This window comes from Garra rufa, chromosome 19 (assembly GCF_049309525.1).
Source record: "Garra rufa chromosome 19, GarRuf1.0, whole genome shotgun sequence".
NCBI lineage: Eukaryota > Metazoa > Chordata > Actinopteri > Cypriniformes > Cyprinidae > Garra > Garra rufa.
Window position 1 is genome coordinate 32,422,376 of NC_133379.1, and position 13,934 is coordinate 32,436,309.

At 35.0% G+C, this 13,934-nt stretch overlaps 1 protein-coding gene across 1 annotated transcript; it reads right to left on the reverse strand.

Annotated features, from left to right (window-relative positions):
- Positions 1–4,684: 4,684 nt before the first annotated feature.
- Positions 4,685–13,021, reverse strand: ubap1 (ubiquitin associated protein 1). Its single transcript, XM_073824295.1, has 7 exons — positions 12,871–13,021; positions 10,120–10,168; positions 9,870–9,994; positions 8,981–9,784; positions 7,101–7,259; positions 5,839–5,940; positions 4,685–5,705 (listed from the first exon to the last, which is right to left on the reverse strand). The coding sequence occupies exons 2-7, from the start codon at positions 10,157–10,159 to the stop codon at positions 5,565–5,567; spliced, it is 1,371 nt and encodes a 456-aa protein (XP_073680396.1). The 5' UTR covers positions 10,160–10,168; positions 12,871–13,021; the 3' UTR covers positions 4,685–5,564.
- Between the last annotated feature and the right edge of the window lie 913 nt (positions 13,022–13,934).

The following is a 13,934-nucleotide window of genomic DNA, read 5'->3' on the forward strand; positions in this document are numbered from 1 at the left end:
AAGGAGTAGTTCACTTTCAGAACAAAAATTTACAGATAATGTACTCACCCCCTTGTCATCCAAGACGTTCATGTCTTTTTTTCTTCAGTCGTAATGAAACGGTGTTTTTGAGGAAAACATTTCAGGATTTCTCTCCATATAATGGACTTCTATGGTGCCCTCGAGTTTGGACTTCCAAAATGCAGTTTTAATGCAACTTTAAAGGGCTCTAAATGATCCCAACAGAGGAAGAAGGGCCTTATCTAGTGAAACGATCGGTTATTTTCTAAAAGCATTTACAACTTATACTTATACTTACAACTCAAACTCAAACGCTCGATTTGCCGAGCTAGACAAGATGAGCATTTGAGGTTAAAAAGTATATAAATTGTAATTAAAAAAAATAAATAACTCATTGTTTTGCTAGATAAGACCCTTTTTTCCTCTGCTGTAATGGGTTAGAGCCCTTTAAAGCTTTATTTTGGAAGTTCAAACTCGGGGGCACCATAGAAGTCCATTATATGGAGAGAAATCCTGAAATGTTTTCTCAAAAAAAACAATTTCCTCACAACTGAAGAAAGAAAGACATAAACATCTTGGATGACAAGGGAGCGAGTACATTATCTGTAAATTTTTGCTCTGAAAGTGAACTACTCCTTTAATATTATTAGAAAAGTTTACTATATTACTAAGTTATTAATAACTTAAGTCTATTAGGCCACAATGTATTGTCGTATTTATGTAAATTATAATAAATACTGAGCTTGACCTGTGTTTGTTATAAAAATGTTTATATAAAATATTAGGAAGCTAAAAAAAGTGTTTCGATTTCAAAAAGCACCAAATTGTACGGCATTGTAAGACAAAAACAAAATAGTAGAAATTAATTCATTTTGAAGAGACCATTTCATAATTTAATTGTTTAAAAAAAATTGTTTCTATGCACCTTTTTCTTCATGTAAAAGTGGGTGTGGTCATTTGTAAATTCTATGGGCAAGGCTTCCAGTCAAACGGCTCATTTTGCTGCTTGACATTGCAAATTTGTGTTTTACCATATTATTTTAATGTATTATCTTAATTGTGAACACACTGGTTTGTAGTGCAAACAGTTTTGCCATTTACTGCAGGTATTTATTCTTCTCATTATTTCTCTATAGCTCACCCATAGGCTTACTTCTGCGTTGAGAATAAGGGTGGATAGAACTAAAATTTGTTTTAAAAGGATGACTGGATAATAAATTGAATTGGTTATTTCCTTCTGAATATCAGATGAGAAGTGGGGGAAAAAATGACGACATTTCACAAAACGATAAAAATGTTGCCACAGTTTGAACAATGCCATCTGCTGATGCACAAAGGTTTATTTTGTCTGACACACAATAAGCCGTTTAACAGCCTCATTCAACATGCACTGTGTGAATTTCCTTTAACCTGTGCTTTTTATTTCTGCTGACCTTCTGTTCCACTGGAAGTTTCACCATGGTGGCAATCAGCAAGTCGCTTACAGTTCAGGACAGGTGGGTCTTTTTTGCTGCACCTAGACAAAATCTGCACACCATAGACACTAGTGACAAACACACTCTTTGAAAAGAACAAGAAGTTTAATCATATTTAAGTCTGAAATGATTTTAAAGACGACTAAACATTTGAAATCACATTTAAGAGCAACAGATCTCAGTATCATTAAGTCATCCAATCTGCTCTACCTGTCCATCAGGTTCTCTAGCTGTACATCAGGACGTTTCCCCATTTACACTTAGAACAATAGATCTGCATTTGAGCGCTGACTCGCTCCAGGACAGAATGCTCTTTTGTGATGCAGCCAGCAGTGTGTTTGCTGTATTCTTTTCAGCCTTTTCTAGCCTGTTTAGCCAAGACTGAGCGAAGCTGTTACAAAAAGTAGATGAGGAAGAACCCTGTACACCATGTTACTTCTTTTGAATAATCAGTCCTTTACGGGATAGGTGAAACTCTCGAAATCTGTCAAGAACATATGCAGATCATATTTCATCCTAAAACCAAAAGAAAAAATAATTTTGCATCAAGACAATTTTAGGGCCATTCATTTTGTCATTTAATTTTTCATTTCAACCAAATTCATAATATTTATGCTTTTATAGAATATGAATATATGTGATTGTGATTTTTGTAGTTACCTTAAACTGTATATACACAGTTGAAGTCAAAGGTTTGCATACACCTTGCAGAGTCTGCAAAATGTTAATTATTTTACCAAAATAAGAGGGATCATACAAAATGCATGTTAGTTTTTATTTAGTACTGACTTGAATAAGATATTTCATCTAAAAGTTGTTTTTAGTCCACAACAGAAAATAATAGTCGAATTTATAAAAATGAACCTGTTCAAAAGTTTACATACACTTGATTCCTAATACTGTGTTGTTACTTAAATGATCCACAGCTGTGTTTTTTCCTTTTTTGTTTAGTGATAGTTGTTCATGAGTCCCTTGTTTGTCCTGAACAGATAAACTGCTTGCTGTTCTTCAGGTCCCACAAATTCTTAGGGACTCATATACAACAATTACAGAAGGTTTGTTTGAACCTTCTGTAATTGTTGTATACGATTCCCTAAGAATTTCCCTGATGCTTCAGAAGAAAACATGATGCATTAAGAGCCGGGTGGTGAAAACGTTTTGAATTTGAAGATCATTGTAAATTTAACTTATTTTGTCTTGTATATTTATGCAAGTATTGGAAGTACGACATAAAAAAATAAGATATTTAGGCAAAATAAGAAAAATGTACAAATCTTCATTATGTTCAAAAGTTTACACCCCTGGCTCCTAATGCATAGTTTTTCCTTCTGAAGCATCAGTAAGTGTTTGAACCTTCTGTAATAGTTGCATACGAGTCTCTCAGTTGTCCTCAGTGTAAAAAGATGGATCTCAAAATCATACAGTAGTTGTTGAAAAGGCTTCAAATACACAAAAATGCTGAAAAACCAAAGAATTTGTGTGACCCTGAAGGATTTTTCAACTATTATTTTCTCTTGTAGACTATATGTAAATGTCTTTTATGCGAAATATCTTATTCAGGTCAGTCCTAAACAAAAAATAACATGCATTTTGTATGATCCCTCTTATTTTGGTAAAATAATTAACATTTAGCAGATTCTGCAAGGTGTATGTAAACTTTTGACTTCAACTGTATATAAAAAAAGATTTTTTTAATGCAAAGTTAACTTCTTGTTTTTTTCTTTTGATTCTTTTCATTCAGGGTGACCATAAGTTCACTCACATCAGTGACTATTTGATTATTTTGACTCAACACTGGTGAAAACATATTGCACATGAAAAGTGAGCTCAAGAGGCTATTTTTGTTCCTATAATGGTGAAAATTAAGAAAATAAAAAATAATAATGCACGTCTGGTTGCTAAATAATAAAACATTTATTCATGAATGGCCAGATGAGCTACCCAGTGACCTCTATGTACTCCCTGGTCCAAGGGGAATATCATATGTGTCATATGTAATTCTTATAATTTCTCCCATCTCAGAGGAAAGTGCTTAATAGATCTTAATCAAGGTTTTCAGTGTCATGTTATACCAGGTAAAAGTCTTTTACAACTAAAGGCCGCTATCAAATGAGAGTCTCTTGCAGCAGAGGCATTATAAAAATCTACACCTCAACCTAAATGCATTGGCGTGATGGAAATTCACCGATATATATGTATATATAGATATATAGTGTAGTTTTTATTATTAATTATAATAAAATTACTGCAATGATACTGAAATATATATTTGTTGCAAAAAAAATCAGTCAAAACACACAAAATAAACTTACATTTAATTCTTATGAAAATAATGTGACAATGCAAAAAAAAAAAAAAAAAAAAATTAGATTTTTGATTGGAATATGACCTGGACTGGATAATCAGAGGTCAAAAGTCAGTATTAAGACTATGAGGTCAGACACTGGACCTGCCGAAGTAGGTTAAGTTAATTTGTTACATCAGTAAAGTTCCTATACTTCAGAGTTCTGCGTATTTTCCTGCATTCCTCTGAGGAGGGAGCCAGTATCTTTTCTATTAAGCAAGTTGGTCAATCCCTTATGAGGTAATGTGGAGATATTTGAACAGACCTACAGGTTTTCTCTGGTGACCGAAGCTCTAAAAGGCCATTCAAACAGTTTCTAATGTGCCACAAGCATTCACAGTCTCGCCTTCAGATCATTCTATTGCACAACTATCATAAACACTATCATTCAAAGGTTTGAGTTTGGTATGATTTGTTAAGGTTTTCTAAAAAGAAGTCTCTTATGCTCACCAAGGATGCACTTATTTGACTAAAAATACAGTAAAAACAGTAATATTGAGAAATGTTATTACAATCTAATATAAAGGTTTTGTATTGTAATACATATTAAGATTTAATTTATTCTTGTGATGCAAAGCTGCATTTTCAGTTATCAAACAGTCTTGAGGGTCATATAATCATGAAGAAATCATTGTAATATGCTGATTTGCTGCTCTAGAAACATTTCTAATATTTGATTTGTTTTTGTCATTCCAGATCAATTAAAATGCATCCTTGCTGAATATAAATTTGAATTTTTATTAAAAAAAAGATAAACAAATCATACTAACCCCAAACTTTTGAGTCCATGCTTCTATACAGTCATCTGCCTTTTCAACAGATTTCAGAATAAACCTCATATTAATGTGTTAACCTCATATGTATGTTAATTTTCTCAATTTCTTTATTACAGATGGAAACCGACAGTGTATCTTTACAGATTTTTAAATATGTTTATATTAACATCTGTGATTCAGTGTGCCTGTGCAGTATTCGAATGTCAATTGTTTGAAAATATGGCGGCAACGATTAAATTTCGCAGCTCCAGCCGAACTTGCCAATTACTCTTGCCAAATGTGTTCGTTCCAGTGCAAAAGCCAACTGGGCAAAAGTTTACTGCAGTTTTTTTTTCCTTTCGGTGAACTTACATAACTTGATTAGTTCTGTTAAAGCAGTTCCTAATCAAAGAGCAAAGAAACACGATCCCAAAAAGGGACAAATGAAGAAAGATAAAGTGTTTCCGCCCGTCGAAACATATAAACAACGTATGAACAAACAAACAGCAGAGAAAGAATAGAGAGAGGGCACTTCTGTGGGATCTCTGTTCTGTCATGGGTTGTGTTTATGAGTGTTCAGGTTTCACTTTCGAAAGCCTGCGTCCAGCAGCGGGAGATGGCAGCGTAATAGCTTCGAGTGTCACTCCAAGTCCATATTTTGTCAGTGGGGCTCCGCTCAGTTCTGTTTCTCAAGCGCCGCCCATTTCTAGCCTGTCACCATGGCAATAGAGACACTAGCCAATACCGATTCTCGGAAGAGAATTCGGCTCCTCCCACTTATCACCATTCTAAGATCACTTAACAGACATACAGCTGAGGAGGGATGAATGCACCATTGGGTGGTGCCATCAATCCCTACCCCAAGAGGTATATCTTTATTAGGGTACAAAATCAGTTGTCTTAGAGATAAGAGAATCCCATCCTTCCACAGCCAAGACCCCCTCTGAAAACCAAAGGAGGGCTGGCCACAGGAGGGGAGACTCTCGGGGCTCAGCTCGCAGCTGCTCGGGCCATCAGATCCTCCAGCGCCTTGTCCTGGTCGTTATTGTGCACAAGCAGTACCTCTTTAATAGTGTCCCTCTCAAAGCCCATTTCACCAAACCGAGACATCAGCTGCAGAAACTCCAACGCCTGAGGAGAGAGAATGCTGAATAAGTACAAAAACCACCAGACACATGCAAATGTATATTCTAATTAGATAGTAGATAGTAGATTGTAGTAGAATTCAGTCTGTGTGTATTTGTTGCTGCTAGGATTCACCCACCTTTTCCTCTGAGCCTTGGTACATCTCCAAGCACTCCTCCACAGCAGTCGCATCAAAACCTCGATCGCACAGTCGACTGTGAGTAAATAGGTATTCCAGAACCTATGAATGAGACAAATGGCGTAAAAAGTTTGTTTACGTAAACAACAGTATCACAGACTTGTACTAAAAATAATAGAGATGCACCAAATGCTCGGCAACCAAAATTATTCGGCCCAAAATAGCGAAAAAAGTTTTTTGGTGTTCGAATAAGTCAAAAGGCCAAATAAATTATACCGAACAATGATGTGACACGATCAAATAGAAGTGCGCACTAATGCAGCAAACATGTCGGCAGTGTGGAAGCAATTAAAACTGTCTGAGAAAGACACAAAACTCATTACAAGAACCAGCAGCGAGAGACTGTTTGTCCTGCATCGAATGTCTTCGATAAGAAGAGAAAGGTGTGGTTGTTGCTGGCTACTGTATGATGACTGAAATCACAAAATGGGCTTAAACCATTAGTAAATAAACTATGGAACGTTATTTTGTCTAATAAAATAATAGTGTGTATTCTGACAGCTGTGCACAAGCTTGTTAGTCAGGGTTCAAAGTCCAGAGCGAGAGGAAAATCTACGCTGAAACAGTGTAATGAGAATCATTCATAAATCTGCTGCTGTCAGCAAAAAATAGTACTGAGGTCTTCTTTTGGGTTTCCACCAAAATAAAAGTCAACATTCATAAATGTTAGCATTGTATTTCTACTGTTGTTCTGTATATCAAAATAAAAAAGACAAAAAAAAGATAATCATTACAACAGCTCTATTAAAACATTTATTTTAACATTCTCCTTTGCTCTGCAAGGCTGCATTTATTTGTACATTAAAAAGCAAATGGCGTATTCAATAAGGCGGTCTTAAAAATGGCCAAAGAATATTATTTCACTAACTTATTAATTTTAAGTAAAATTGTGCTTTGTTGGTAGGCTATAATGTCTACTAGAATGTAAAACATGTTCAGTGTTAAGTAAATATTTTTAAATTGTTGTTTTGTAATTGATTTTTAATTTTTTTTTTGAAAAGCAAAGCAAACCTGTGAAAAGCATGTTTTGGCAATTTAATTTATGCAATAGTGAAAAAATTGGCAAAATACATAGGAAAAAAACATGAAAAATCGTGTTCATTAATTGGCCTTCGAACCAGTGTTTAATTTTGTTCGGCTTCGGCAAAGAATTTTCATTTTGGTGCATCCCTAAAAAAAAAATAATCAAGTTAAAAAGTGACCTGTTCCACATTCTGTCCTTGTCTCTGCATGGCTTTGAGAACACCCTCGTAGGAGTAACCCATGCCCACAATGGTCTCCACACACTGTCGTTCGCTGGGAGAGAGGCCGAGTTGGAATGTGGCAGCAGGTGGATGGTTAGTCACTGTGATGGGGTTTGACTGCAAAGATGGTACAGAGAAAATCAGTTTAAAGAGTTTCAACCCAGGCTCATTGGGAAAACGTCTCTGCCTACATTTGTGCAAATCTCCAAAAACGCACCTATACAAACAATTAATGGAAGTGAAGCTTAAATGACTAGTAGTTGCAGTAAAACACCAACAAATGTAACCAGTACATGTATGTAAATCCTAAATAAACAGCTCAAAGAGTTTTGGCTAAACTGAATGTACTTTTAATGCTACTCACCTAACATTTCACTCTTAAAGGGATAGTTCTCCAAAAAATGAAAATTGCACCATGATTTACTTGTGTTACTAAGTGTTTATGACTTTCAGACGAATACAATCAGAGTTACATTAAAAAATGTCCTGGCTTTTCCAAGTTTTATAATGGCAGTGAATGAGTGTTGAGATTTTGAAGTCCAATAAAGTGTATCCATCCATCATAAAAGTGGCTCCAGGGGTTAATAAAAGCCTTCTGAAGTGAAGCGATGAATTTGTATGAGAAAAATATCCATCTAGCCATTTAATATCCATCTAGCTTCTGCTGCCTGTTACTACTGTAATTAGTAGTACAAAACCGTTTTTTCTTTGCTGTAAACAAAACTTGGTTTTCGTGAAACTAGCATATTCTCACCAGAACTTATGCTGCATCATACTTTTTATGATGGATGGGTGCACTTTTTTGGGCTTCAAAATCTCAACACCCATTCACTGCCATTATAAAGCTTTGAAAAGCCAGGACATTTTTTAATATGTGACACTAGACCACAAAATCAGTCATAAGGGTAATTTTTTTTTAAATTGAGATTCATAAATTATCTGAACAAATTTAAATAAGATTTCAATTGATGTATGGTTTGTTAGGATAAGACAATATTTGTCTAAGATACAACTATTTGAAAAATTTGGAATCTGAGGGTGAAAAAATTCTAAATATTGAGAAAATCACCTTCAAAGTTGTCCAAATGAAGTTCCTAACAATGCATATTACTAATATTTATGGTAGGAAATGTACAAAATTTCTTCATGGAACAATGACTTGATATCCTAATAATTTTTGGCATAAAAGAAAAAAATTATAATTTTGACCCATACAATATATTATTGGCTATTGCTACAAATTAGGGCTGCACGATTAATCGCACGATGTTGTAAGGCGCGTCTAGACAATGAAGCCGGTACTTTGATTAGTAGTAAATCTCCATCACGTGCATTCAGCTGGAACGGCAATTAATACACAGAGACACATTCGATTTTGAGCACGATTTGGCGTAGCTTGTCAGTGATTTACGCCTCTGAATGCTCCAGCTGAACCCAGCTGAACGCACGTGATGGAGATTTACTACTAATCAAAGTACCGGCTTCATTGACTAAACGCACCTCACAACATCGTGCGATTAATCGTGCACCCCTACTACAAATATACCTGTGCAACTTAAGACTGGTTTGTCCACGGTTATATATATAACTCCTATTTTTTCGTCTGAAAGAAGAAATCCATATACACCTAGGATGGCTTGAGGATGATTAAGTAATCAGAGAGTTTTCATTTTTGTATGAACTATCCCTTTAAAGCGTCGCAAAACATGCAAGAAGCTATGCAATATCATTTGCAAAAAAGTCACCACAGGTATGTTTTCCCAATGAGCCTGCATTGGCTATTTTACATGCTGACACTTAACACTGACAGGCAAATGTTTCCGCCTATGTTACGATACCTGCTTCTGTGTCCCATTCTGAGGGAAGACAGGTTGCTCTTGTGGGAGTGTTGTGTTTGTATTAGATGCTGTTCTCTGCAGGGATGGTGGCGTGCCATTGAATAAGCTGCGTGGTTGGGCTATTGGGTAAACGCTGAGAGGCGGTTCGGAGGGGGAGTCTCCTGGATCAGAAAGCTTGGGAAAAGTCAATGAGCGAATGTTACATGGGCGGTCGGCATCAATCTGTCCACAGGGGGTTCCCACAACCCCACCCCGGTCTAAGTCTAGCAGTCCAACAAGTCCATTGGGTTTATGGAAGATTCCTGCTTTGCCCTGAAGAGGAGAATTATTACTGGGAGAAGCGGGGCGGTGTTCGGCTGAAGGAAGCTGAGGCGGTGATACGGACGACTGCGGTTGGCTCTGCAGGATACTCCGCAACTCCTCTTTGTCGTCCAGTGTTTTAAGCTCAAGTTTGTCAAAAGGGTCCTCCTCTCGTTCAAAGTCAGCTAAGTTTAGACTCTGCGGGGCCGGGTTGCTTGGTGCTGGTCGTGTCGGTCCAAAAGACGGGGCTGGGAGAGGCATGAGGATTGCGTTGTGGCGTAGGCCAGCTAAAACCGGGTTCAATGCTGGTGGTACAACATCCTGCTCATCAGAGGGGCGCGCTTTCTTCCCACCAACCAATCCGACATCTGCATCCTGAGCGGCAGCCTGTCTTTCGTTTTCAGAGTCCGTTCGAGCGGCTTCCGCTGCTCGGGCTTCAGCAGCTCGCGCTTTGGCGAGTTCTTCCCCCCACTGAACGCTCCGCTTCTCTAGACTAAAGTCATACTGAAGAGTAAAGCAAAGCATTAATTAGGCCTATTTCTGACAAAAACACTTGTGTAAGGGAAAGTTAAAGAGAAATTTGACTTACTTGCAGATCTGAAAGAATGGAATTACAATCAGACAAACAGAAGCCAATGGGAAGACCCACTTTTGAGGGACAGCGGAATTTCTCATTGAGCTTGAAAGGAACATCATCAAGGTAGCTGACGGGTCCTTGAATATCAAACAAAGAAGAAAACAATTTATTTTAAAATTAGTCGTTTATTTACCCTGTATTTTTACTTTATGGTCTATAAAAAAACAACGAAACAAACAGGACAGATGATTGGCTGACTCACCGTTGTTGTGGGTATCTGATCCAGACTTCCTCGCAGCCATTTAGAGTAACTAAAGAAAGAGACAAACAACATAAATTCACACAAACTGCAGTCAGTTATCTATTTTTTTCTCCCTCGTACTTTGCCTTTCTCCACACATTTTGGAACATGAAAACTATAATTATCTAATACTTCATAAGTATCATTTTTAATCTGTCAGAACTGGCTGAGATACAAATACTAAAGATATTTGTGTCACTATTGAAATGCACTATTTAAATTAAACTTCATTAGCTATTCATGTGTAGTAATTTAACTACCAATATTAAATATAAAGAATCATACAAATCAAACTGAATCTATGTCATAACCAATGAAACACCAGAGATTTGACCAGTAATCCGTTTGACCTATATTTGAGCGACCAATAAAATTCTGAAACTCTTTCCAAGGCTTTATTAAAAATACAACTAAATCTGCAATATTGTGAAATATTGTTCCAATTTATATAACAGTTTTCTAATTTGATATATTTGAAAATGTAATTTATCTGTGATGGCAAATCAGCAGCAAAAATTGTCAGCAGCATCAGCAGCCATTATTCTATACTAGTTGAAAAGACCGGAATTGATCTGAAATAGAAAATCTTCTCCAACATTATTAATATACACTTCCAGTCAAAAGTTTTTTAACTGTAAGATTTTGTTTTTTAAAAAAGCCTCTTCTGCTCATCAAGCCTGCATTTATTTGATCCGAAGTACAGCAAAAATTGTGAAATATTTTTACTATTTAAAATAACGGAGCCTTCAGAAATCATTTTAATATTCTGATTTGCTGCTCAAAAATTATTTATTATTATGTTGAAAACAGCGGAATGGAATTTTTTCAAGTTTCTCTGGAAAAACAGAAAGTTCAGAAGAACAGCATTTATCTAAAATAAAAATCTTGTTACATTATAAATGTATTTATCATCACTTTTGATCAATTTAAAGCATCCTTGCTAAATAAAATTAATATTTTCAATCATTTTGTTCTCAAAAAAAAATTATACTGACTCTTGAATAGTATAGTGTATAATGTTACAAAAGCTCTTTACTTCAGATAAATGCTGATCTTTGGCTCTTTCTATTCATCAAAAACTGGATTAAATAAATGCAGGCTTGGAGAGCAGAAGACCCTTTAAAAAAAACTTACTGTTCAAAAACTTTTGACTGGTAGTGTATTTACTGTCACTTTTAAAAAATATGTTTTTAGCATATTGTTTGTATTAATTGTGTGAAACAGTTAGACATGCCCACAACAAATATGGAATAATAATAATGCAGAATAATAATAATAATGCATATTATGTTTTCATTGTCTAGCGATGACCATCCAAAAAATAAAATTATGTATATGGGTCAAAGACAAAGAAAAGGTTTAAGCATAAAAACAGTAAGTGTTATACTGCTTTTCAAAAAAAAAAAAAAAAAAGTAAAAGTTTTGTGTTTCATTTAATTGCATTTTTGTTTTTGTAAGCAAAAAATAAATATCATACATTTCCCTAATGTAAAGAAGACACCCACTAAAATGTAATTCAGTGCAACAATCTTGTCAGGCATATTTACAACAAAAATCAATTTCTGACATACTAAAAGACAAATTACTTTCCCCAAATACTAATTAGTTGCAATTCTACATTTTTAAAATGTGCCACTATCCTAGGTTTTGGCCATTTGCCAGTAATACCTTTTTACTAATTTTAAACAATAAAATTTAATATGCTCCCTTATTCTTTTATTTATTTTAATATGTACAAGTCAGAATAAACATGTTGTTTTTTACATAAATATTGTGTTCCACTGAATGACAATATAACATTATTTCGACCAGATGTTGACATGTTATTCTCCAAAAACTTATTTGAAACCTTAAAAGTAGACACATTTAATGTGTTTTCTACTGACATAAAATCACTTTTGTAAATTTCTTTTGATGTGGACATCTTAAGGTCTTTGACCCATATGTGTATTATTGGTTACTTCCAAATCAGCTGAGAAAAAATATTATCACAGCACAGTCTAACAGCATTAAATTACAAGCATTTATTGGACTTTCTTAAAATGAAACTGTAAAGAGATAAGCTTCTACATGTACAGGAAGTTTACAACCTAAAACACACCAATAAACTAAGCACAAGTGACAATCTATGTTAGCATAACTAGGGAAATAGAACAAAACTATGTCATGCTGACAAACAGGCCGATAAAACCGGTTTGAGGTCATTTCACCACCCATGAACTCTTACATAAAAAGCATAACAGCTGATCAAAAAAAAAAAATCATAACCAGTCTGTTAACATGCAGCATTCAGCTAACAGATCTGTTGCGCAATAATAAAAACAAGAAATTAATACAGACAATAACATAGATGAGTCGAATACCAGTTCAATTCAATTCACAACAATAAATCTTTAGATATACTGATGAAACAGTCTTGTGACTAGTTTGTTTGATGTTAAAACTGGATGATGACACATATTTCTGCCTGGCTCCAAACCAAGCTACTGCGATTTTCTCCTTTTCTGTCTGTCATATAATTAAAACAACGAAATGGTTTACGACCTAAATCCAAAGAGCTAGACTTTAAGGACGGAAATGTATCAAGACTTCTGGTGAAAAACAACTGTCTAGTTTTGTTTCAGTTCAGGTTAGTGAAGCGACCTAACAGGGCCCGACTTCCTCTGCCACCGCCCCTCAAACTGTCCCTGCGTGTCCCACCGGTGTCCTTACCAGTATCTGCTCTGTCTTCAGTCTCCGAATAAGTCTCTCACTTGTCCTCGGACATACAAGCTCCGAGCAACGCTCTCAGATGAGGAGATTTACTGAAAACCGAGTATATTTCCTGCTTCATCGCGGAACGCCATCTTGGTTTGACCGCCTCCTTTCGTTCCTGTGTGACGACGTGCGTTGCCACTGAATGACGATAGGTTCGACCAATCAGCAAAGAGCTAGGGGGGAGACGTCATCTGTGTCGGCCTTTGCACATGGGTTCAGCACGGGTTTGAGTTCATTAACCTCGAAAATGAATGTTTTGATCTATTGTATTTTGTTGAATAATGGAATATTGTTTATTAGTGAACTGTAATAACCATTAAATCTATCTATCTATCTATCTATCTATACATTCAAAGACGTCTGATATAAAAATATATATATATATATATTTGATATAAAAAAGGCCAACATGGAAGTACTTTTCCTCAAGGAATTTTATTATTATTTATTTTTAATCTATCTATTTTTGTTTATTATCTTATTTTTGCTTTTAATTAGTATTTACTTTATTTTTTATTTAGCCCGTATTTTTTTTATTCTTACACTGTTGAGGATATTTTTATTACGTTTTGCTCACCGAAATGTTATATATACACTACCAGTCAAATGTTTTTTGATTTTTAATGTTTTTTAAAGAAGTCTCTTCTGCTCACCAAGCCTGCAGTTATTTGATTATTTGAGTACAGCAAAACAGTAAAATTGTGAAATATTTTCTGCTATTTAAAATAACTTTTTATTTGAATATATTTTAAGATGTAATTTATTCCTGTGATTTCAAAGCTGAATTTTTAGCATCATTACTCCAGTTTTCAATGTCACATGATCCTTTGGAAATCAATATTCTAATATTCTGATTTGCTATGCAAAAAAACTTTTTTTAGGTTTCTTTGATGAATAGAAAGTTCAGAAGAACAGCATTTATCTGAAATAGAAATCTTTTGTAACATTATAAATGTTTTTATCATAACATTTGATCATTTAAAGCATCCTTGCTAAATAAAAGTATATATATATTTTTT